This window comes from Gymnoscopelus braueri, assembly GCF_963280865.1.
Source record: "Gymnoscopelus braueri genome assembly, contig: SCAFFOLD_248, whole genome shotgun sequence".
NCBI classification, from domain to species: Eukaryota; Metazoa; Chordata; class Actinopteri; order Myctophiformes; family Myctophidae; genus Gymnoscopelus; species Gymnoscopelus braueri.
The window spans coordinates 20,897-44,230 of NW_027660985.1; the positions used below are offsets into that span (position 1 = coordinate 20,897).

The 23,334-nt window shown below is 41.2% G+C and overlaps 1 protein-coding gene across 3 annotated transcripts in view; it reads right to left on the reverse strand.

Moving 5' to 3' along the window:
* Positions 1–4,441: 4,441 nt before the first annotated feature.
* The window catches only part of LOC308080993 (protein NLRC3-like), a 42,731-nt gene continuing 23,838 nt past the window's right edge, over positions 4,442–23,334 (reverse strand). For all 3 annotated transcript variants that reach the window (XM_080457395.1, XM_080457394.1, XM_080457396.1), the window contains 10 exons: positions 22,938–23,111; positions 22,087–22,142; positions 9,350–9,399; positions 9,108–9,157; positions 8,379–8,593; positions 7,782–8,023; positions 7,402–7,518; positions 6,177–6,324; positions 5,286–5,333; positions 4,442–5,192 (listed from right to left, as the gene is read on the reverse strand). In XM_080457395.1, coding sequence (XP_080313521.1) covers positions 4,939–5,192; positions 5,286–5,333; positions 6,177–6,324; positions 7,402–7,518; positions 7,782–8,023; positions 8,379–8,593; positions 9,108–9,157; positions 9,350–9,399; positions 22,087–22,142; positions 22,938–23,111 — 1,354 coding nt within the window. In that variant the 3' untranslated portion in view covers positions 4,442–4,938. The remainder of the gene's footprint in view (positions 5,193–5,285; positions 5,334–6,176; positions 6,325–7,401; positions 7,519–7,781; positions 8,024–8,378; positions 8,594–9,107; positions 9,158–9,349; positions 9,400–22,086; positions 22,143–22,937; positions 23,112–23,334) is intronic.

A 23,334-nucleotide genomic window follows, 5' to 3' on the forward strand; every position in this document is an offset into this window, starting at 1 on the left:
CTTTTTAAATGCCTTTTATTTGTAACAGAATATGTTTTATATTGTTATCCTACTATAATTCTACAAAGCTCTGTAGTGCATGGTGAGGCCAAAATTGGTTCTGCCCGGTTCTCCTCAGTGGCTGGAGCAATTGATCTGAAATTGCACACATCCATTGACCATTAATGTGCATGGAAATGCGTAGCCCGTTTTTCGATTTCACCAAATCTCAGCTGTTTATTAGAGTGTTTGTGTAAAAGAATGTCGCCATGGTTACGGGGCTGCCAAGCTATGGGACGAACTGCCTCCCGGGTTGCCAGATCATGTGCGCATATCCCCCCACGGATGCGTCGGCCGGGTATGGACTAGTCCTACTATAATTCTACAAAGCTCTGTAGTGCATGGTGTAGTGCGTGGTGAGGCCAAAAACTGTTCTGCCCAGTTCTCCACAGTGGCTGGAGCAATTGATCTGAATTTGCACACAGACATTGACCATTACCATGTGCACGGAACTGCGAAGCCCCCCCGATTTTTTTAAATATTTTTTTTTATTTTTTTTATTAAAAAATAATTTGGTTTGCTTCCATAATCCATAATGATGCATTTTCGAACTAAATTAATTAGGCTATCTGCACTTCCACCATGGACAGACAGCTAAAACAACTCACTCACATGATTCACTTGAGCTGAGCCCTGATTCAATCAGATCTACATCCTCTTCTTGCATGAAATTCTTGGACGTCGGCCAGCCAGAGGCGGGCCCCGGACTGGGATGCGAGTCAAAAAATATATAAAAAAAAAAAAAAAGGTTGGGGGCCCGTTTCAATTGAAACGGGTGAAACATAGGAAAGGCCGCCACTGGACTGGCGTCCCTCCTTGTCTTTCACAGGGAGACCGGAGCTGCTGACGTGTGAGGTGGTGTCGTCGATGCTGCTGTCCCCCCCCCTTTCTCCTCTTGTAACTGGCTGGTTTCTCTGTTTTATTGTTTTATTCTATTTTAGTTAGTGGGCCCTTTTTAGTTTGTTTTTAGATAGGCATTTTATTGTTGTGTTGGCTGTTTTTAGATGCCACTGTAACTAGGGTAATTTCAAATAAAAGTCCATTGTTCACTTTACACTTTTGCCTCAGTTTTAAGTTTTTGCCTTTTAATCTCAAAGTTGTCAGACGAACCTGTGTTGCCTTTTTAAAGTTTTAACTGAGGACCAGACCTCTCAAAAGGTGGCGTAGTCGTTAATTTTAGCTTTAAGCACCCTGCACTTTTACAAACTTTACACTTGTATTTTATTGTTTAATTTATAAGTATCTTATTTAAGTATCTGGGTGTTTTTAGCGGTGCCACATGCGCATATCCCCCCACGGGTATGGACTAGTTTTTACAAACTAAGGTAAAAACATCAGAATAGTGTACTCAACCATTATATATTTTTTTAGTATCTATACTTAACTTGACATAGGTGCCATCACCACTTTTAAAGTAGTATTTCCATAATGTCTCGCTGAACATAACATGGTTTGTTCATAGTCATAGTTTGTAGTGTGTGATTATCGTATGTTTAAATGTGAATATTTTAACAATATAGGCTATTAAAGAGTCATATCACTGCAATGCAATTCCCAAATTCCAATAAAATATCTTTACTATTGGAAGTGTACACATGACGATATAACTTCACACCAAGAGATCGTTCAACAGTCAAAAAGCACACCAATCTATTCTACAGTGACATGAGATTGTGTTTACTAGCACACACACAGCTCACAGAGGCAAGCCATAATCATGTTATTGTCTGCACCTGTGTACAGTTCCCCAGTATATGTAAGCTGTAAGTGCACATTCAACTAAAACAAATTAGTGCAGATTGAGCGAATTCCATTTCATCTCAGTGCACAGTTGCTCATTAATTAGTGTGGTTGCCCTAACAGGGCAACCAGACTATAGTAATCTTCACACTTTATTATTAGTGTGGTTGCCCTAACAGGGCAACCAGACTATAGTAATCCTCACACTTTATTAGTGTGGTTGCCCTAACAGGGCAACCAGACTATTGTTATAGAGAAACTGAAAAACTTCAAACCGCATCTCCTCCCACAGTTTTTATCCCCCAATGTCGTGCCAATACGTCAAAATGACCGGCTTGACCGGGAATCGTGTGCTTGTATTTTGCTAAGAGATTGGTTGCATAGTTTAATTGATATTAATTTATTAGTGAATTACATTTCCCATCCACTTTAATGGAAAATGGGAAAATGAAAAAAATAGATTTCAAGTATTTTTTTCTCAGAAACCGTAAGAGCTAGAGATACCAGATTTGAAGGGGAGGTTCATAATTTAGTCCGAAATTATTTTAAAAATAATCACACCATTTGGCCTCATGGTGGCGCTATAACAGTCCACTTTACGTTTTTACCTATAACTCTTGAACCGTAGGTCATAGAATAAAAATATTTTTTTCCCTAGATTCCTTGGGTCATTACGCAACTCCCCATATAGGCCACGCCCATTTGCGTCAGGATATATTTTCCGCCATTTTGAATTTTCTTCAAAACACACTTATTGCTCCTTTTCCTTCAAATTTTGTCCAAATCTCACACAAATCGGTACACGTGATCTATGGACCCATGCGATAAAGATATCCAAACGGCATTTAGATAGTCCTTACCGTTCGTCCGTAATTGGCTTCCAAAGTTAGTGGGAGGGGCCCGTTTTACAAAGAATGCCAAAAATCACGAACGAAACGTCCGGTCAATCCCAAATTTAAATCACATGTCGAGGGTGGTTTACTCAACGAATCCCCAACTGCATTTCCACTTTGATCCATAGGGGGCGCCACAGTCCCACTTTATTAGTGTGGTTGCCCTAACAGGGCAACCAGACTATTGTTATAGAGAAACTGAAAAACTTCAAACCCGTTTAACCAAAAATGCCAAAAATCAAAAAAAAAAAAATCAGATTCAGCACCAAATTTGAATGGCACGTCGCACGGCCTCCGACGGTATTCCTCCAAGCGTATTCCTCAAGTTCCGGCGGCGGAGACCTGCGACCGGCGTCGGCGCAACCACACTTTGCAATTTCCCAGAATTGCGACGCGTCTAGTTAGTGTGGTTGCCCTAACAGGGCAACCAGACTATAGTACTCTATACTCTTTATTCTTCTTTCTAGATAAACAATACTTTGAACCGCATCTCCTCCCACAGTTTTTATCCTGAGTTAAAAAAAAGCCTGAGTAGACGATAAAATGAAAATTCAACAGTTGAAATAGACAAATAATAAAACAGGGCTTAAGTGTTTACGTTGTTCCTCATTTTGCTAAGGGACCCCCTGGAACCCACTCAAGGATCCCTGGGTATTCGATAAAAAAAAAAAAAATTGTCATACCACAGCATCACACAAAAAAAGATTCTACGCTGCGCGCCGCGCTTGTAGATCTGCTACTTTTGACGCTTTTGAATTTGAATCCTGAAAAGTAACAGTTTTGGACATATATGAGGTTTCCACCCGACAGATGATTTGTAGAATCAGCCTCAACTCATTCACTGCCACTGACGTAATTGACGTAATTATTCCCGTTTACCAATACTGCCACTTTTTTTTTGACCCAAAGACCAAGGAGATATGATTTCTTCGAAGATTTAGACCCCCATCCACTTCCTTGTTAACTTAAAGGATCTACACCATGAATTTTTTTTTTTTTTAATATTTAATATCATATGGTGTATGTCCCTCAAACCTTTTTCAAAAGGTTTGAGCCTAAATCATCACTCAGATATACTCATCCCAAGTCAATTGTCTCTGGCTTATACAGCACTTTCAGCTGCAATACCAAAACGTCCTTTTGGGCAGGGGGGGGGCTACTGAGCAATTCTGTCTGGCCATCATCAATGCAATGGTTGCCATTCTGAAATGGCCTGTTCAGACACGCCCATTCTGAAAATCTCTGAAATGAGAATGAATGACTGAATGTTAAAACTTAAAAAAATTCTGTATCTCGGCTCCTGAGTACTTTTTTTTTTTCAATGAAAAATCTCTGGCAGTGGGCAAACGCGGCCAGCAATAATTGTGGCAGTGAATGAGTTAATATGGATTTAGGAGGTTTCTGCCCGACATCAACGAAATGCTTTCTAAAATCTAAAATGCATTCCCAGTTTTAACGAGTTAAAGGATGTGATTTTGTGGGAATGTGACTCTATGATAAAACAACCTTAGAATGAAGATACTACAGTATGGGTACAAATCAGATTCTGGGAGACATCTATTCTACTATTTCTAAGTAAACTAAATATGAAATTATAAAGTATAAAGTACACAGGCTACTCAAAGAGAGTTGTATTGTATCTTTAGATTCATTTTTCGCTTATTTGTCCTTTTCTTTACAATCTAAATGATGCTGGCAGTATGGATGGGTTACAATGTCTGAACTGTAGACAGAAACATTTCATTATAAAAAGAAGAGTCACATCTTATCCAAGGGTTAGTTTTATTTATTACAAAACGTTTTCCCGTATATGAATAAGGAAACACAGCAGATATTGGTAAACATTTTAAAGGTTCATGACCAAAACATATAAACACTTGTGAGTCATCTCATTGGACTAGGTTTAAAGTCTTCACCCCCTCTTCCGATTGGTCGATATTTGATAGTTCCTATTTTTTGCTATAACCTTTGAATGGTTTGTCGTACAGACTTGTGAGTCGCATCACTTGATTTGGGAGTTACTTAGCCTCGTCCCCTATTCTGATTGGTCAATATATCATATATGTTTTTCCCATAACTTTTGAACAGTTTGTCGTACAGAGTCATGAGTCAGCTCACTGGACTCGGACAAAAATCCTTGTCCTTCATTAAAGTTACTTAGCTCTGCTCCCTGTTCTGATTGGTCGATATTTGCCCCTAACGTGGACAGAGGTGCGAGGGCCCGGTCCATGCAGGTCCACCCACCGTAGATCCGCCCCTGGTATTATTACTGACCCAGTAACTCCTTCATGACCAGCTTCTCATTTATAACAAGAGCTTTGTACAAGATCTCTGCTGCTTCAGCGGTGGTCACACTGTCAAGGATCGTCCTCATGCTTTGTTGGAGTGTGGTCTCAGCTTGGACGTTGGCGGCCATTTCAGGATGGATGCCCTTACTTTGCAGGTAATCAAGGATGGGACCCACATTCTTCACTTTACTGACTAAAGCCTCCCGATTTTCCATCAAGAAATCCTGTTTGACTTCATGCAAATCAAAGGATAACATACTGTAAATCTTAAGATTGTTAAGTTGAAAGAAAGAAAAACACATATATGAAGATAATGGGTGTGTACCTGAAACAGAATGGCTGATGGGGTTCATTCTCGTTGGTTTGGTTGGTCCTGTGGATGACATGAAGTGAAAGCCTTTACTGCAGGGTTTACACACATGATTATTATTATATTTAAATATTAATCTGAATAAATATCTTCTAATCATATTACATTATGTTAGTCATCAAAGTAGCAGCTGAATAAACAATTATGAACAGAATTATAATTGTGACTATTTAGTTTAATAATGTAAATAATCGATCTATGAATGCAAAAACCTCTGTGTGTAACTTTCCCCCAGCATTACTCAAGAACCGTAGAACCAATCTACCTCAAACTTGGCCTGTGTCTCAGAGGACCCGAGAGTGTGTTGAGCTGAGTGGGAAGTCAGAGAACACATAATCTGTCTGTCTGTTTGTCTGTCTGTGTCTTTCTTTCTAACCGGGTGGGGGTATCGTTCTCACTAGGCATTGGCCTATGCTTTATTTTTTTTTATATATTAGCCATATCTCTGGTCCAAAGATATCTTTGGTCCAAAGATAAAACAATCATAGCTTTTAAACAAAATCATCATGTTCCTTCTTGGGTCTGTGATTATTTTTTTTTTTTACCATGTCTAAAGGTTTAGTTGTGTATAGGACATAGTGCATGCCAGTGCAGTAAAAGCAGACAAGTGACATATAATGAAGCTATGTTTGGGTTATACATCGTTTAGGAGTAGTGTCTGTAGTAAAGTATGGTATGTAATAATGGTAACAATGCCTGCCTCCTGCATACAGAAGGGGAGCTCCAGGTGTTCTAATGCAATGAATAGTGGACTATGGGTCTGCACAGGAGAAACCCGGATTAAAGGTGTGAATGTAAACAGCAATGAAATGTTCCCCATAATTCATAATGAACGAACAACTGTACCTTTAACACTCAGGTTGCTATGCGTCCACACTTTGTTCTTCTCAGGTGCTTGCACCTCCAATGAGACGACTTCTGTATTGAGATCCATCTTCACCATGAATGTTGGAGGGTAATTTGGTCCATAGTTCAAATGGTAAGGATGCGAAGCCTGAAGACACATAGAACTGTTTTACTATTGCGTCGATGTATTACTGTAGTAGTGCTAGCCTCAGCAGCAGCAGCAACAGCAGCATTCCTCACCTCAAAATGTATTTGGAAGTCACTTGAAATCTCAGACTAATGAAAATTGGCCTCACCATCATTTTATATGGCTTTTTGACAATAATTTACTAAATAATTTTAATCAATTAAACATAATTGCCGCAACTAGGATTTCTTAGGACTTTTAGTATGTTGTTCTGGTGACTTCATAGAAATGGTCTGTGAAGAAAAAAATTATGTTGCCATCATTTTATGACTTTTTGACAATAATTGGCGTCCATTTTGGATTGATGCCAATTAAACATTTTTCAACGTTTCTTCCAGTTAAGGGGGAGTTTTTTGTTGCCACCTTTGCATAAATGTCTTGCTGGGGATTAAACAATATGGGGTCTCTGCTCTACATGTAAAGTGTCTTAAGACAACTTTACATGAAGTGGGCTGTTCTAGAACCACCATGAGGCCAATTTGAATAATTGGGGAGGTGGTTTTTCCTTGGCCTACTGGGAGTGTACGTGCAAAGTTACATGGCAATTGGACGCTGCGTTTGTGGCATTTTGTGAAAAATGAGTTACTTCCGCACACTTTGAATACCAATCATAGCCAATCGGAATGGAATCTGAAAAATCGGACTTATACATACTTGATCAAGTGACCACAAATATGTAGCGTTTGTGTGAGTTTTGGACAAAATCTTTTTGAGTAGTAGAAAAAAGTGTGTATTGACAAAAATGTAAAATGTCAGAAAATCTTGTCAGGCGGAAATGGGTGGAAATGCTAAACTCAGATTGTAATTTTACCATAACATGGTAAAAGGGTTAGCCCTAACTGACCCTAACCCTAGGGCCACAAAGGCAAAGTCTTAAAAAAGAAAAGCAAGTGTAGTATTTTTGTTTTTTCGTTGTATATGCAAGCAGAGAATCCCAGTAAAATAATGAGATATTGGGTTAATTACATTGAGTAAATAGTATTGTAACTGTAACTGCTGTATAACACCAAGTTATACAGTGGGTTTAGTGTGTGATACCTTAGGTTGTACATCATGTGGAGGACAGTGCAGACTGTAGACTTCCCCTGGAGTGAAAAAACACTCTGTCGGAGTGTTGATGTATTTATCTTCTTTGTTGTAAGACTTTGCTATCACCTACAATGACAACAAGACACCTTGACCAGCTGGTTCACTCATAATGTCTGGTACATTGACAGATTTTACAGGCTATGTACACAGGCTTTGTTGCCATTAATATCTGGGTAATTTTGTCCTTAGACTACAATATAAACTTTGGTCTTGAATTACTATCCTCTGGTTGTCTTTTCACAATCTGAATCTATTTCATGTTTTAGTACATACGTTTAAATAGATTTAAAGCCTCTAAGATGCGCGTTACTTAACAGAACATACATTACCTGTTCAATATCCACATTGCTTGGCAGCAGTAATACTTTCATCTCAAGTATGCGGCTTGGTTGTGGAAGGAACAGCAGAACTTGACCACGGGTTGGTTTAGGGTTAGGGTAAAGTAGTTTGTAAACCAGCCCAAACAATGACAGGTGGGTCACATTTACAACCACGTGAGTCTTGGTCACTTTCAGTGGTTTTAAGAAGTTCACCCCCTCATCTGTGATGTGGGCCACAGAAAGGTCATCATCTGTGAAAGGTTTTTAGACATTTATCAGATTATTTACCATGAATCATATCATTCTGAAAATCAAACCCAAAACAATGTGTACTGGGTCTAACGTGGCTGCAATGTTCATTCTCAGGACACAGAAGTCATTAAGTGTTGTAACTGATTTTCACATCCTACATTTAGTTTAAATATCAGCAACGTTCTGCTTTAAAAATAGATTCCATTTCACGGTAAACCTCAAAAAAAGAAAGAAAAAAAGAAAGAAAGAAAGAAAATAACACAATTGCTTCTTTAACACCATGCCTAAACCATAATATACAACATCCCACGTTGGTTTCCAACATATTATTGTCTTTTACACTGTGTAACTCACCGGCTGTGACCTCACAGTGTGGCAGGTGTAGCTGGCAGACAGACTGCTGAGGATACTGGATGTCAAACAGAGGACCTGCAGGAGTCCCTCCTTTTGACTGGAGCTGTTCCTCATCCCACTGAACAGTCCTGTAGAGGACTTCTCCTTCCCCTGACGTTTTAAACGCCAACCCTGTCTTTCTGCACTGGAACAGCCCTGTCTCGGGTAACTTGAACCTGTGACACAAAACAAGCATTTATTTGTATACATATTTTGTATATATAATATAAGATATTGTGGGGGCTTTTCTGCCTTTATTTAGTTAGTACAGTGGAGAGAAGCATGAAACAGGGAGTCAGGGAATGAATGACATGCAGCAAATCTGCCGTCAGGCTTGGGAATCAAACCCGGGACACCCTTAACCACTTGACAACCGGCACCCCAAAACATTGATTGATTGATCATCTATTGACTTCATTAGGTGTCATGATGCCACATGTTGCATCCAGTTCACGTACAATCACAGTGGTTGGTTGAATAGAAACAACATGTTAGTGGAAACAGGAAGACCTGTGGTGATTGATCACCTGATGTTCTCAAAGACAACTTCTACTTCTATAGACGAATCCACAGACGTGCTGCCTGTAGTGCCTGTAGGCAGCCTTAGCTGCGGTGTCCACACCGCGACACCGCAGCTATGCAGCGGGTCTGTGGATTCGTCTATAGAGGAAGCTGTTGAGGATGACCTACCTGTATTCATTGGTTCTGTGTACCGTGTGCACGATGGGGGAAAAACTGGTCTGAAAGACAAAGCAGGAAACAAACTATCAGTGACTTTCCTGATGTTCAGTCTGTGTGATTATTCTGTATGGAGCTGGTTTGACTCACAATGTCCATGTTGGAATGATCAACCTCATCAGAGAGTCTATTCACCCACACCCACACCCACCCCCACACACACACACACGTACACACACACGTACGTTACCAACCTGCAATGTCTCTGATGACATCGACACATGTGGCTGACTTGAGCCAACACCTGGAGGAAAAATATAAAACGCAAAAAGTTAAATTGTTCTGTATATACAACTGACAAGCTATCAGACTTAGGGACCATGTTCACACAAAGGGTTTTTGAGTGCCATGCATTTTTTGACACACTGGAGAGCTTCCCAGCGACTAAGCATTGCTCTTCAACACTCTCGGTGGCCAGTATTTTTTAGCAGAGTGTCCTGGGTGCTTCAAACAGACAATGATTATCATCGTGTTCCATTGCAGATGGTCATATATACAGGCAGCGCTGCGTAGGAGTTCGTGTTCATTCACACATGACACTCTCTCACACACTGTAAAATAGTTCCACTGGTTCTCAACCTTCTTCATTTCAAAGACCCCCTGTTTGATATGCATCAGGCCATGGATCCCTATTTGATACCATTTTTGATCTCTGGAACCCCAATCTACAGTACACTATAAAATCCTCAGTTGTGGTCTCCCTAAGGCGAGCACACTAATGTTATCCTCACTGTTTCTTTATTAGGGCCCTATTGAAAAGATTATTATTTTTTCGCGTTTTTGGGGGTCTAAACGTATTCAAAAAGTTGCGCAACTTTGAACAAACATTACAAGTGGTGAAATGAAACTCATTCTGTGCCAATCTGCATCCTTTGACGGCTGTTTTTTTAGTAAGCCCATAGTGCCAATGACGTCTTTTGACGTCTGTTAAAAAAAGAAAAAAGTAAAGAATTTTTATTTTTATTTTTCCCCGAAAAACACAAAGATCCAAAGATTTACTGCTCCATTCACTTCCATGTTAAAATAATAACGGAGAAAAATAATTGTTGGCTATATATATATTAATTCATACCGCCCTGCTACAGAGGCTTTCAATACCCAGATATGTTTGTGTCTCTCATGTATCATTCTTATATATTTATTTTGGACAATTATCCAAACAGCATCTTGCAAGACTATTTAGTATGGTTGCCCTAACAGGGCAACCAGACTATAGTAATCTTCACACTTTATTATTAGTGTGGTTGCCCTAACAGGGCAACCAGACTATAGATGGGTTTCCGCGCGACGTCATCACAGAGCAGAGTGCGCAATCTGCGCATGCGCGGGGGAGAACGAACCGGAAGCGCCATTCACTCTCTCGTTATTTTCGGGATTTAGATAGGCATAATGCTGCTATTATAGGCATAATAGGCATAATGCTGCTATTATATACAAACAGATCCAACTTTCGACAAATCATTTTTATTGAGTAAAGAAGATATTACAAACTGCATCATTTAATCTACTTTCATTAAACCTGGTGAAGACCATTTATTTTCTGAATGTACAATGGCCAGAGCTGCTGCGGGTAATAGCGCCCTCTACAGGCTCATCCCGCCACTGCGCGCGCATCATCCTCTCATGTTTACAAACAGGAAACCCATCTATAGTACTCTATACACTTTATTCCACTAGATAAACTTATTTTGCCGCGCTACTCCTCCCACAGTTTATTTTTCCCAATTTAGTGCCATATGTCAAAATGACCGGCTTCACCGGGAATCGTGTGCTTGTATTTTGCTAAGAGATTGGTTACATAGTTTTATTGATATTGATTTATTAGTGCATTAAATTTCCCCATCCACTTTAATGGAAAAGTGAAAAAACTCAAATTCAAGTCTTTTTTTCTCAGAAACCATAAGAGCTAGAGTTACCAGATTTGGAGGGGAAGTTCATAATTTAGTGCGAAATTATTGAAAAAAAATATTACACCAATCGGCCTCATGGTGGCGCTATAACAGTCCACTTTACCTTTTGGCTTATAACTCTTGAACCGTAGGTCGTAAAATCAAAATTTCATTTTCCCTGGATTCCTTGGGTCACGACGCATCTCTCCATGGGCCACGCCCATTTGCGTCAGGATAGATTTTCCGCCATTTTGAATTTTCTTCAAAACACACTTTTTGCACCTTTTCCTACAGATTTTTTCCAAATCTCACAAAAATCGGTACACGTAATCTATGGACCCATGCGATAAACCTATCCAAACGGCATTTTGATAGTCCTTAGTACTGTTCGTCCGTAATTGGCTTCCAAAGTTAGTGGGAGGAGCCCGTTTTACCAAAAATGCCAAAAATCACGAACGAAACGTCCAATCGATCCCAAATTTGAATCACATGTCGAGGGTGGTTTACTCAACGAATCCCCAAAAGCATTTCCACTTTGACCCATAGGGGGCGCCACAAATGTGCAAAACGTAACCGTTCGATGAAAAACCAAGATTTTTGGGGGGATCAATCCTCTAAAAATGAAACACAAGTGATCTCAGGAGTGACGTAACAATATGATCGGCCCGTTACATTTGTGGGAGGGGCCTATTTATTTAGTGGGAGGGGCCTATTTCCTAAAATCAAAACGGCACGCATCACGAATCGAATAGGAATGTTGCGCGGGCTCCGACGGTATTCCTCCCGGCGTATTCCTCGTGTCCAGGCGGCCGCGACCCGCGACTCGCGTCGGCGCAACCACACTTTGCAATTTCCCAGAATTGCGAAAATTCTAGTTAGTGTGGTTGCCCGAATGGGCAACCAGACTATTGTTATAGATAAACTTTATTCCTAGATAAACATTTTTTTCAATCGCTACTCCTCCCACAGTTTATTTTTCCCAATTTAGTGGCATATGTCAAAATGACCGGCTTCACCGGGAATCGTGTGCTTGTACTTTGCTAAGAGATTGGTTACATTGATATTGATTTATTAGTGCATTAAATTTCCCCATCCACTTTAAAGGAAAAGTGAAAAAAGTCAAATTCAAGTATTGTTTTCTCAGAAACCGTAAGAGCTAGAGTTACCAGATTTGGAGGGGAGGTTCATAATTTAGTCCAAAATTATTAAACAAATAATTACACCATTCGGCCTCATGGTGGCGCTATAACAGCCGCCTTTACGTTTTTGCCTATAACTCTTGAACCGTAGGTCGTAAAATGAAAAAATCTTTACCCCTGGATTCCTTGGGTCACGATGCATCTCCCCATATAGGCCACGCCCATTTGCGTCTGGACAGATTTTTTTACATTGATTTATTAGTGCATTAAATTTCCCCATCCACTTTAATGGGAATTGCAAAAACTCCCATTCAAGTATTTTTTTCTCGGAAACCGTAAGGGCTACAGTTACAAGACTTGGAGGGGAGGTTAATAGTTTATTGCAAAATTAATTAAAAAAGAATCACACCAGTCGGCCACATGGTGGCGCTATAACAGCCCACTTTACGTTTTGGCCAATAACTCTTGAACCGTAAGTCGTAAAATAAAAATTTATTTTCCCCTGGATTCCTTGGGTCACGACGCAACTCCCCATATAGGCCACGCCCATTTGCGTCTGGATAGTTTTTTTGATATTGATTTATTAGTGCATTAAATTTCCCCATCCACTTTAATGGGAAAATGAAAAAACTCCCATTCAAGTATTTTTTTCTTGGAAACCGTAAGGGCTACAGTTACAAGACTTGGAGGGGAGGTTAATAGTTTATTTCAAAATTATTTTAAAAAGAATCACACCAGTCAGCCACATGGTGGCGCTATAACAGCCCACTTTACCTTTTGGCCTATAACTCTTGAACCATAGGTCATAGAATAAAAATTTCATTTTCCCTGGATTCCTTGGGTCACGACGCATCTCTCCATGGGCCACGCCCATTTGCGTCAGGATAGATTTTCCGCCATTTTGAATTTTCTTCAAAACACACTTTTTGCACCTTTTCCTACAGATTTTTTCCAAATCTCACAAAAATCGGTACACGTAATCTATGGACCCATGCGATAAACCTATCCAAACGGCATTTTGATAGTCCTTAGTACTGTTCGTCCGTAATTGGCTTCCAAAGTTAGTGGGAGGAGCCCGTTTTACCAAAAATGCCAAAAATCACGAACGAAACGTCCAATCGATCCCAAATTTGAATCACATGTCGAGGGTGGTTTACTCAACGAATCCCCAAAAGCATTTCCACTTTGACCCATAGGGGGCGCCACAAATGTGCAAAACGTAACCGTTCGATGAAAAACCAAGATTTTTGGGGGGATCAATCCTCTAAAAATGAAACACAAGTGATCTCAGGAGTGACGTAACAATATGATCGGCCCGTTACATTTGTGGGAGGGGCCTATTTATTTAGTGGGAGGGGCCTATTTCCTAAAATCAAAACGGCACGCATCACGAATCGAATAGGAATGTTGCGCGTGCTCCGACGGTATTCCTCCCGGCGTATTCCTCGTGTCCAGGCGGCCGCGACCCGCGACTCGCGTCGGCGCAACCACACTTTGCAATTTCCCAGAATTGCGAAAATTCTAGTTAGTGTGGTTGCCCGAATGGGCAACCAGACTATTGTTATATGTTGTTAACTAGTTGTACGAACGCTTGTTTTCTATTGCTGTATTGTTTATTGGATTATTGGATTGTTTATTGGATCTTGTTTAGTCGATTATTTGTTTTAGCTCATGCTCATTTGATTTAGCTATTTTGTCTCATCTGTTTAAGGAAATAGGTAGCTGATATATTGCACTTTTACCTTAGCGCTAGGTATACTCTTGGTTGCTTGTTTTTGCAGAAAATGCACTAAAGACTTCTGGTGATTAGTAGTTTTCGTTCCCTACCTATGTTGAATACACTTATTGTAAGTCGCTTTGGATAAAAGCGTCTGCTAAATGACTGTAATGTAATGTAATGTAATGTAATGTAATGTTATAGATAAACTTTATTCCTAGATAAAAACATTTTTCAATCGCTACTCCTCCCACAGTTTATTTTTCCCAATTTAGTGGTCAAAATGACCGGCTTCACCGGGAATCGTGTGCTTGTACTTTGCTAAGAGATTGGTTACATTGATATTGATTTATTAGTGCATTAAATTTCCCCATCCACTTTAATGGAAAAGTGAAAAAAGTCAAATTCAAGTATTTTTTTCTCAGAAACCGTAAGAGCTAGAGTTACCAGATTTGGAGGGGAGGTTCATAATTTAGTCCAAAATTATTAAACAAATAATTACACCATTCGGCCTCATGGTGGCGCTATAACAGCCGCCTTTACGTTTTTGCCTATAACTCTTGAACCGTAGGTCGTAAAATGAAAAAATACCCCTGGATTCCTTGGGTCACGATGCATCTCCCCATATAGGCCACGCCCATTTGCGTCTGGATAGATTTTTTTACATTGATTTATTAGTGCATTAAATGTCCCCATCCACTTTAATGGGAATTGCAAAAACTCCCATTCAAGTATTTTTTTCTCGGAAACCGTAAGGGCTACAGTTACAAGACTTGGAGGGGAGGTTAATAGTTTATTGCAAAATTAATTAAAAAAGAATCACACCAGTCGGCCACATGGTGGCGCTATAACAGCCCACTTTACGTTTTGGCCAATAACTCTTGAACCCTAAGTCGTAAAATCAAAATTTATTTTCCCCTGGATTCCTTGGGTCACGACGCAACTCCCCATATAGGCCACGCCCATTTGCATCTGGATAGTTTTTTTTATATTGATTTATTAGTGCATTAAATTTCCCCATCCACTTTAATGGGAAAATGAAAAAACTCCCATTCAAGTATTTTTTTCTTGGAAATTTATTATTTTGTCCAAATTTCACAAAAATTGGTACACATGATCTCTGGACCCATGCAATAATCTGGACCGAAACAGAATTTTGATAGTCCATACCGTTCGTCCGTAAATGGCTTCCAAAGTTAGCGGGAGGGGCCCGTTTTACAAAAAAGCCCACAAATCACGAACAAAACGTCCAGTCAATCCCAAATTTGAATCACATGTCAAGTGTGGTTTACTCAACAAATCCCCAAAAGAATTTCCACTTTGATCCATAGGGGGCGCCACAAATGCTCAAAATGTAACCGTTTGATGCAAAAACCTTATTTTGGGGGGATCAATCCTCTCAAAATGAAACGCAAGTGATCTCAGGAGTTACGTGACAATGTAATTGGCACAGCCTCCGACGGTATTCCTCCCAGCGTATTCCTCGAGTCCCGGCGGCAGCGACCCGAAACTAGCGTCGGTGCAACCACACTCTGCAATTGCCCTGAATTGCGACGCGTCTAGTTCACTATGAAATCGATTAACCAACTGCTTATTCATTTTAACAGGACAAGCAGGATTACATCATACAAAACAGCCTCTTATAACCACCATAACCATAGACACCAACTCTCTTCACTACTCATATCCGCCCATGCTCATTTTGGGCATGGCGAGCCATCATACGCTGCCTGGATACCAGTCCAGACTGGACACCAGTCCAGACTGGACACCAGTCTAGACTGGACCACAACGTTTTTCAGCAATGATTACACATGCTGTGAGTGTCCTTCTGTCCTTGGTCGGGGATGAATTAGGCGGGGAAATTAAAATACCAAAGATATAAATGTATCCACTATCTCAAAGTATTTATTAAGTGAGCTGCATAGGTTGTTCTGTTACCCCCGGGGGCCCGGGTCGTCAGATCACATGGACCTTTATTTTATTAGAATTAGACAAACTTCGCGTGCTCCGCCTCACCCTAAAACCTCACGCTTCACCCGTGCTCCGCCTAACCTTAAAACCGAAATAAAGAAACTAAAAACCAGAAAAAAAGTAACAAAATCCGCCCAAAAAACGCAAATCAGGCGTCAATCATGCGCGCACAAGCTGTGCACGCATGCACGCGCGCGCATGCGTGCGTGCGCAGTGCAGGGGGGGGCCTGATCACTGTGCTGAGCCTACCGGCCCGGCTTTGCGTTGTTCCGCCACTGAGTGCACGCACACCACTGCAGATGCAGTAGTTGTTAAGTGAAGGGTTGCAGGTGCACACATAGACAGACACACATGCATGCACGCACACACGCACGCACGTACGCACGTATGTATGTATGCATGCATGTATGTATCTATTTCAATACAGCAATGCATTGATGTTAAAAAGAAAATGTACTCGGTAATTTGCACTTTTGAATACTTTTAAAAGCAAATATAAAATATATATTAAAAAATATATTTAACTCAAGTACAAATTTGGCCACTACTGATCTGAAAGTGTACCACATGGACCCTAACCCATTAATAACTGAGGATTTTAATGTGCAGCTGTGTTTCTCCCTCAAGCCTACTTTAAACTTTAATGTACGATGGCACAATGTGTTTAAAGCTTGCAGATAAAAATGTTTGCCAAGCAACAACGTCCCATTAACTCATTCACTGCCATAGGACGACTTTGACAACTTTTTTCCAAAGGCCCAGACTGCCAAGGACGACTTTCGCACACCATAACCAGGAGATAACGTGATCCAAAGATTTACTGCTCCATTCACTTCCTGGTTAAAGTATTTGGGAAATATTCTGAATCTCGGCTCATGTGTTTTACTATGTATTTTTGGCGAGACAATTATAAATTTTTATCCCACAATTTTTGTAACCCATTGGCAACCGGTGCCAATTTCCTAAGTGATCCTGGGCGCTACACCAGCCCTACACCAGCACCAGCGCTACACCAGTCCCCCACAGCCTGGGGAGGCCAGGGCCGAGCTCATGCTTCCTTCAATGCATGAGAGCCAACTGACCTTCTTGTCACCTGACAGGGGCGAGTTTCCCTGGTAGGACGTAGCGCGTGGAAGGAACACGTTATTCCAACCAGTTCCCTTCCCCTCCATCAGGCGCCCCGGCTGTCATGGGGGAGGCGGTATAGTGACCAGGATTACTACATGTTTTTGTGAGGGTATTAACTACCCTGCGAGACACAGGGAGAACATGCAAACTCCACACAGAGTAGGCCCTTTCGTCAACCCCACCTAGGGTATGGGCGCTGATGACGAGGAGGAGATGACACGCCCCCAGCGCCCACAGCGTCCCCGGCGGGAATCGAACCCAGGACCTTCTAGCAAATTGTCAACATTCAATGTTTACATGTTTGAAAGTGAGAGAGACTTGTCCTCAATTAGCATTTGCTGATCCTGTACCTGGCCTGTAGACCTGTTTCCAATTTGGTGTTGGGGGAATTTCTCACCTGAACTGAGTCAGTGGGTCCCTAGACATGAAAAATCACGGAGGTGCTTGTCCGCCAGAGTGGCACGAATGGCGCAATGGCCAAATCAAAAATGGCCGCCATCGACTATGATGAAAATCCAACTTTTTTGTTTTTGAGTGTTTAAACACATGTAATACCTCCATTTAGACTAATTGTGGTGTGTGGAATTCATTTCTGATATTGTTATGACCATTTTGGGTGATTTTGACCTTGAAAGGTCATGGTCATGGTCATTTTGTTATTCTGAAGACCTTGGCCATAACGTGGCCATTGTTACGAGTAAAAACTGGTGCAATGAGTCTTATCCAACCAATTCTGACATTTAGAATTCATTTCTGATATTGTTTTGACCATTAAGGATCATCTTGTCATTGAAATATCAATGTCAATGTCATTTTTCAATAATTAAATTACGATTTTGTACTTTACTGTCCCTTTTATTGTATTTTTTTCATAATAATTTGTTTTATTTACAGCAAAAGACATACATGAGAAAAGTAATTCCGTCAGGCGTTGCCTCACCAACTTCCAGCGTGTTCGCAGACAATTAAATCAGACATCAATGGCGATATGGTGCGATGAAGGCGTGTTCGCCCCGGGTGCAGATATTTACCTGCACGAGACAGAACAATTCAAGGATATTTTTCTCTGCATGGGCCCTTTCCATTGGACCTGTGTTCTGCTCAGATGCCAGGGAAAACTGCTTCGAGGTTCTGGCCCGGATGACGCACTGGTTGAGTGTGCCGTGTTTGGACCTGGTGTGATAGAGTCAGTGTTAAACGGCAGCCATTACGTCCGGGCTCTCACTGGGATGCTGATTGTGGAGGATGTGATCAGGTCGCTCCAGTGGAAGATGTTCTGGCACCACAAGGACAAAGCTATATATCCAGTGCTAGCACAGGTAGAGGCACTGCACACTACGCTAGCTGCAAATCAAAGTTGCCCAGAGCAGTTTGAGGCCCTGATTGGACAAAGAGAAGGAAACTGGGATCTACATGCGGCTACTGTCGAGGACTCCATGCCAATCTTTGCAGAATGTGACTGCATAAACTACCTGCGTCATGGCTCATGGTATCTTGAACAAATCAAGGTGCTAGAGTTCACACATCCTGAGCTCTACCGGCGCTTCTCTATAGGCCAGTGGGTTGTTCAGGATCGACCAGGCTGGTTCTGCGCTGTAGGAGGTGACATGAAGGTCGAGCAGACCATTCAGCGAGTGTCGAAGGGTCCAGGAGGTCACTATGTAGTAGGAGCCACACACAATGCAAATTCTGTGGCAGAGTTTGAGCTCTTGTTCCACGAGATTGGGTCAATCACCAATGTCCTCAACCTTCTCACCAACAACCACACCATGAAACACACAGAATGCCATCTCCAGCATGCACTGAGTACCACTCGCCGCCTTACATTCAACCGGAATGTGTCGAAGCTGCTGGACTTTGTGCTAGAGCGTCAGAATCCATACTCAATAATGGTCAATGTGCCTGTGCCACTGCACAATCTGCTCACAAAGCAAGCTGTTGACCGAGGGGTCGCTCCACGCTTGCTCAACTGTCTCAAAAATGGGGAGCGTGTCTACTGCTCATACAGACAGGAAAGGTTAGTTGAGAAGACCAAGAAAATGAGCACAACCATACCAAAGCGGAAGCTACCGCAGTTCAACGAGCAACCGAAGAAGACACCAACAACCATTCTGAAGGAGCAGAAGTTAGTCTCATCCAAAGACATGGCCGAGGCACATAGGAGTATGGACATTGCTAAGGAGCGGGGCATGAACATCCGGCAGGTACTAACTCATGATGTGCTCTCAGCATCTCCCCTGTTTGAAGGTGACCTTCCAGCTCATGTCAACAAGTCAAAACTTGTCAGTGAAATTGAGCCTGAACTTGACCTCACCCAATGGAGTCCAAAGTCTACTCTTGCCACTCATGTTGTGGTAGACTTCATGTCGAAAATACGGCAGATGCCACTAGCACGATTCCCTACTTTAGGTGCTGTCATCAACGCCATCATCAGCTCAACATTATCCCTCTGTGAAGAGCCAGAGTTCATCCATCTCATACTTGATTCCTACATTGAGATGTCTCTAAAGGAAGGGGAGCGCATGCGGCGCACAGACTCAAGAACAGGAATCGACATCATTGGCATGAACAGAGACACACCTATCCCTCAGCAACTTGACAAGTTCTGGGCATCTGAGGAGAACAAGCGGAATCTCCAGCTGCTAGTTCGGGATATGGTGTGCAGTCGAGCCTGTCGCAATACTACCATCATTGTCAGCTCTGTTGTCTCTGAGGTGCTCCCAGCAAAGGCAGCTGGTGGTGAAGAGATCCCAGACCTCTTGAACTGGATTGAGGAGGCTGATACCAGACTGGTGGTGCATGTGGAGTGGGCTGTTCGTGTGAAACAGAGCAAGAGAGTTATCATAGTCTCCAATGATACAGACACCTTTGCATTACTGCTGTTCTACACCCCATACTTCCAAGCACTGGGGATGAAGGAGATCTGGCAGCAGTATGGCACTGGTGAGAAGCGGCGCATGCTTCCACTGCATCAAGCAGTCTCTCATCTTGGAGCACCACTAGCCAAGACAGTGATCAAGGCACTATCCTGACTGGAGAAGACTGCATGAACAAGGTGGGGAACGAACATGCAGCTATGACTTCTGACCCAGTACAATATTTAACAAACTTTGGAGAGGCAGACACCTTGACAGAACAAGACACAGCATTGGCAGAGAAGTACTTGGTACGTGTCTGGGCAGGGGCTAGGTCAAGTACAACTGCTGAGACGTTTGATGACCTCAGGGTAGAAAGCTATACCAGTGCCAGCGCTGGAATTGATGCTCTCCCTCCCACAAGTAGTGTGATCAGAGGTCACATCAAACGAGGTGCTTTTCTGGTGCATAGGGCTTGCCACCTGCTTGTGACGGCCAAGGAACCTGAGGCAAGACTAGAGGCAATGGAACATGGATGGGAGGAGCACTTTGGTACACTCCTGCCATCCAAATGTCTGAAGCCCTTACCACCGAGTCTGCTCACAGTATGCAAGTGTGCAGGCAAGGCACTCGGCGATGTGGCTGCCGTACTGCTGGAGTTCCGTGCATTATATTCTGCCATGGAAAACAGGAAAAACCTTCATGTAAAAACCCATCACACAAACCTGCATGCACACATATATGCTGCACTGTATGAGAAAAAAATTAATTTGATTTTGTCTTATGATAGTCTAATTAAAGCACCCAATTCAAATAAAAGTCAAAGGGGGATATTTAGAATTGGAAACTTTTTCATGTTCATGTCTTTTGTTTAAAAAAAAAGAAGAAAAAAAGGAAAAAGTACAATAAAAGTGTTAAAAAAAGAATCGAGTTATTGAATAATGATATTGATATTGATATTGATATTTCAATGACAAGATGATCCTTAATGGTCAAACAATACCAGAAAGGAATTCTAAATGTCAGAATTAGTTGGATAAGACTTATTGCACCTGTTTTTACTCCTAACAATGGCCAGGTTATAGCCAAGGTCTTCAGAATAACAAAATGACCTTGACCATGACCTTTCAAGGTCAAAATCACCCAAAATGGTCATAACAATATCAGAAATGAATTCCACACACCACAATTAGTCTAAATGGAGGTATTACATGTGTTTAAACACTCAAAAACAAAAAAGTTGGATTTTCATCATAGTCGATGGCGGCCATTTTTGATTTGGCCATTGCGCCATTCGTGCCACTCTGGCGGACAAGCACCTCCGTGATTTTTCATGTCTAGGGACCCACTGACTCAGTTCAGGTGAGAAATTCCCCCAACACCAAATTGGAAACAGGTCTACAGGCCAGGTACTGGACTATGCTATCAGGAGTAAAATAAATGACTTTTTACCTTCTATGGTATACGGGTCAATTTTGACCCGCTAACTCCACAGGTGTCACTTTTTTTAATAATATTAACATTTCTTAAAGTAAAAAAACCAAGACAAGTATTTTTTTTATTTTTTTTTGAAGTGTATTCTAATTATTCTTAATTATTCCATTATAGCTAGATAACATCATTATCCATTGTCTTCATTATAGGAAATGTAATGAGTGAATTTTAACCTTTTTACAATTGAAAATGACATATTGAAAGATGAAACCCTAACCCTAACCCAACATAATATTTTAAAAAGTGTTTACATGGATATGAATGCATTACAAGTCAGCTATGAGGTGGGAGAAAAAAAATATTCTTTGAGTATTTTGGGCTGAGTTAAATCACGGGTCAAATTTGACCCGCTAACAGATGCAGGTTTCTAACACAATGCAAGGGTTAATCAAGCATGCTGCATGCTCATTGGCTCATAATATTTCATCCTTAGATATCAACTCTCGATTACTGAAAAATCCCTTGTCATTCGACACCAAAATTTGGTGTCGAATGACAAGGGATTTTTCAGTAATCGAGAGTATCGAATCTGTTCAATGAATGAGTCATTTGAGAACAAGATAGAATACAGCAACAGATTACAAACAAATATAATAATTTATAAATAAATGCTTTAGTATATCTTATCCTAGGTCCTACTAGGATAAGATATACTAAAGTTCTGACTGGCTACCACACTGGATGTGATAGCTGGATGTGTTTTGATTTAACGAATAAAAAAGTATATACACTTACTTGGTGGACACTTCTTCAAACCTCGTTTCAGCCAACACACTCCACCATGGTCAAAACTGGGGGTGAAGGAGAGAAAAAGTCAGACCTGTAATCCTCTTTGGAAATGGCCATCATAACCACTGTAGCCTCTGTCTAATCAAGTGACTGTTTCCAATGTCCAAAACACATTGATATCTCTTGACAAACCAATATTATTATATTAATATTAATAATATTCACATTCTCAGTTGCCTAAGCATCTCCCCCATTTGTTTTAGGACGACTGTACTTCTATTCCATTTTGGAATGGAGATTGGCACGATGGAGAGAAAAAGGACGGGCCGATGTTTCCTTTTCGCTTGATATTGTTTGATGGAGAGACAACCATGATAGCCATGAAAGTAAACCCTTCACAGCTAATAGAGAATTTTAAATTGTAAGAGTCGGTTCAGAATTGACTGAGTACGGTTATAATTAAATGTGAAGCTCTTTCTGCTATAAATATGCATCCACGAGCTCTGCGCGCCCGTCGCAGCCGACGTTTCCGCTTTGCTTGATATTGTTTGATGGAGAGACAATACAATCACGATCCATGTACCTAATAAAAAAAGACACTTCACAGCTAATAGAGAATTTTAAAGTTTAAGAGTGGGTTTAGAATTGACTGAGTACTGCTTGTGTCCTTACAACCTAACATTTATTTTTGCACACTAGCGGTATGCAGAGTCTTTTTAAGTCAAGGTGCATAATGGTAGATACCGCATTGCACCTTGCATAATAGGACTTGTGCATAAGATGGTGGCGTTATCACTTAAGACGTGGATTTAAGACGTGCGTAATAGGGCCCTGAGTGACATCAAGTGTCTTCATACCTGAGAGTTTCAAGGCTGCAGTTTTGATCCTTCTGTCTAGAAGACAGCTGCTGCACATCTCTGTCTCCTAGATTATTCTTGCTAAGGTCCAACACTTTCAAATGGGAGGGGTTGGAGATCAGAGCTGAGGCCAGAGAAGAACAACCTTTCTCCGTGACCAGACAGCCTGACAACCTACAGTACACACACACACACACACACACACACACACACACACACACACACACACACACACACACACACACACACACACACACACACACACACACACACACAGTTACCTACTGTATGACTGTACACACAAACATAAGTATGCATGTATACATGTGCATACACATAGCTACTCATATATACATATACAGTGCAGTTTACACATACTGTACATGTATGCATATGT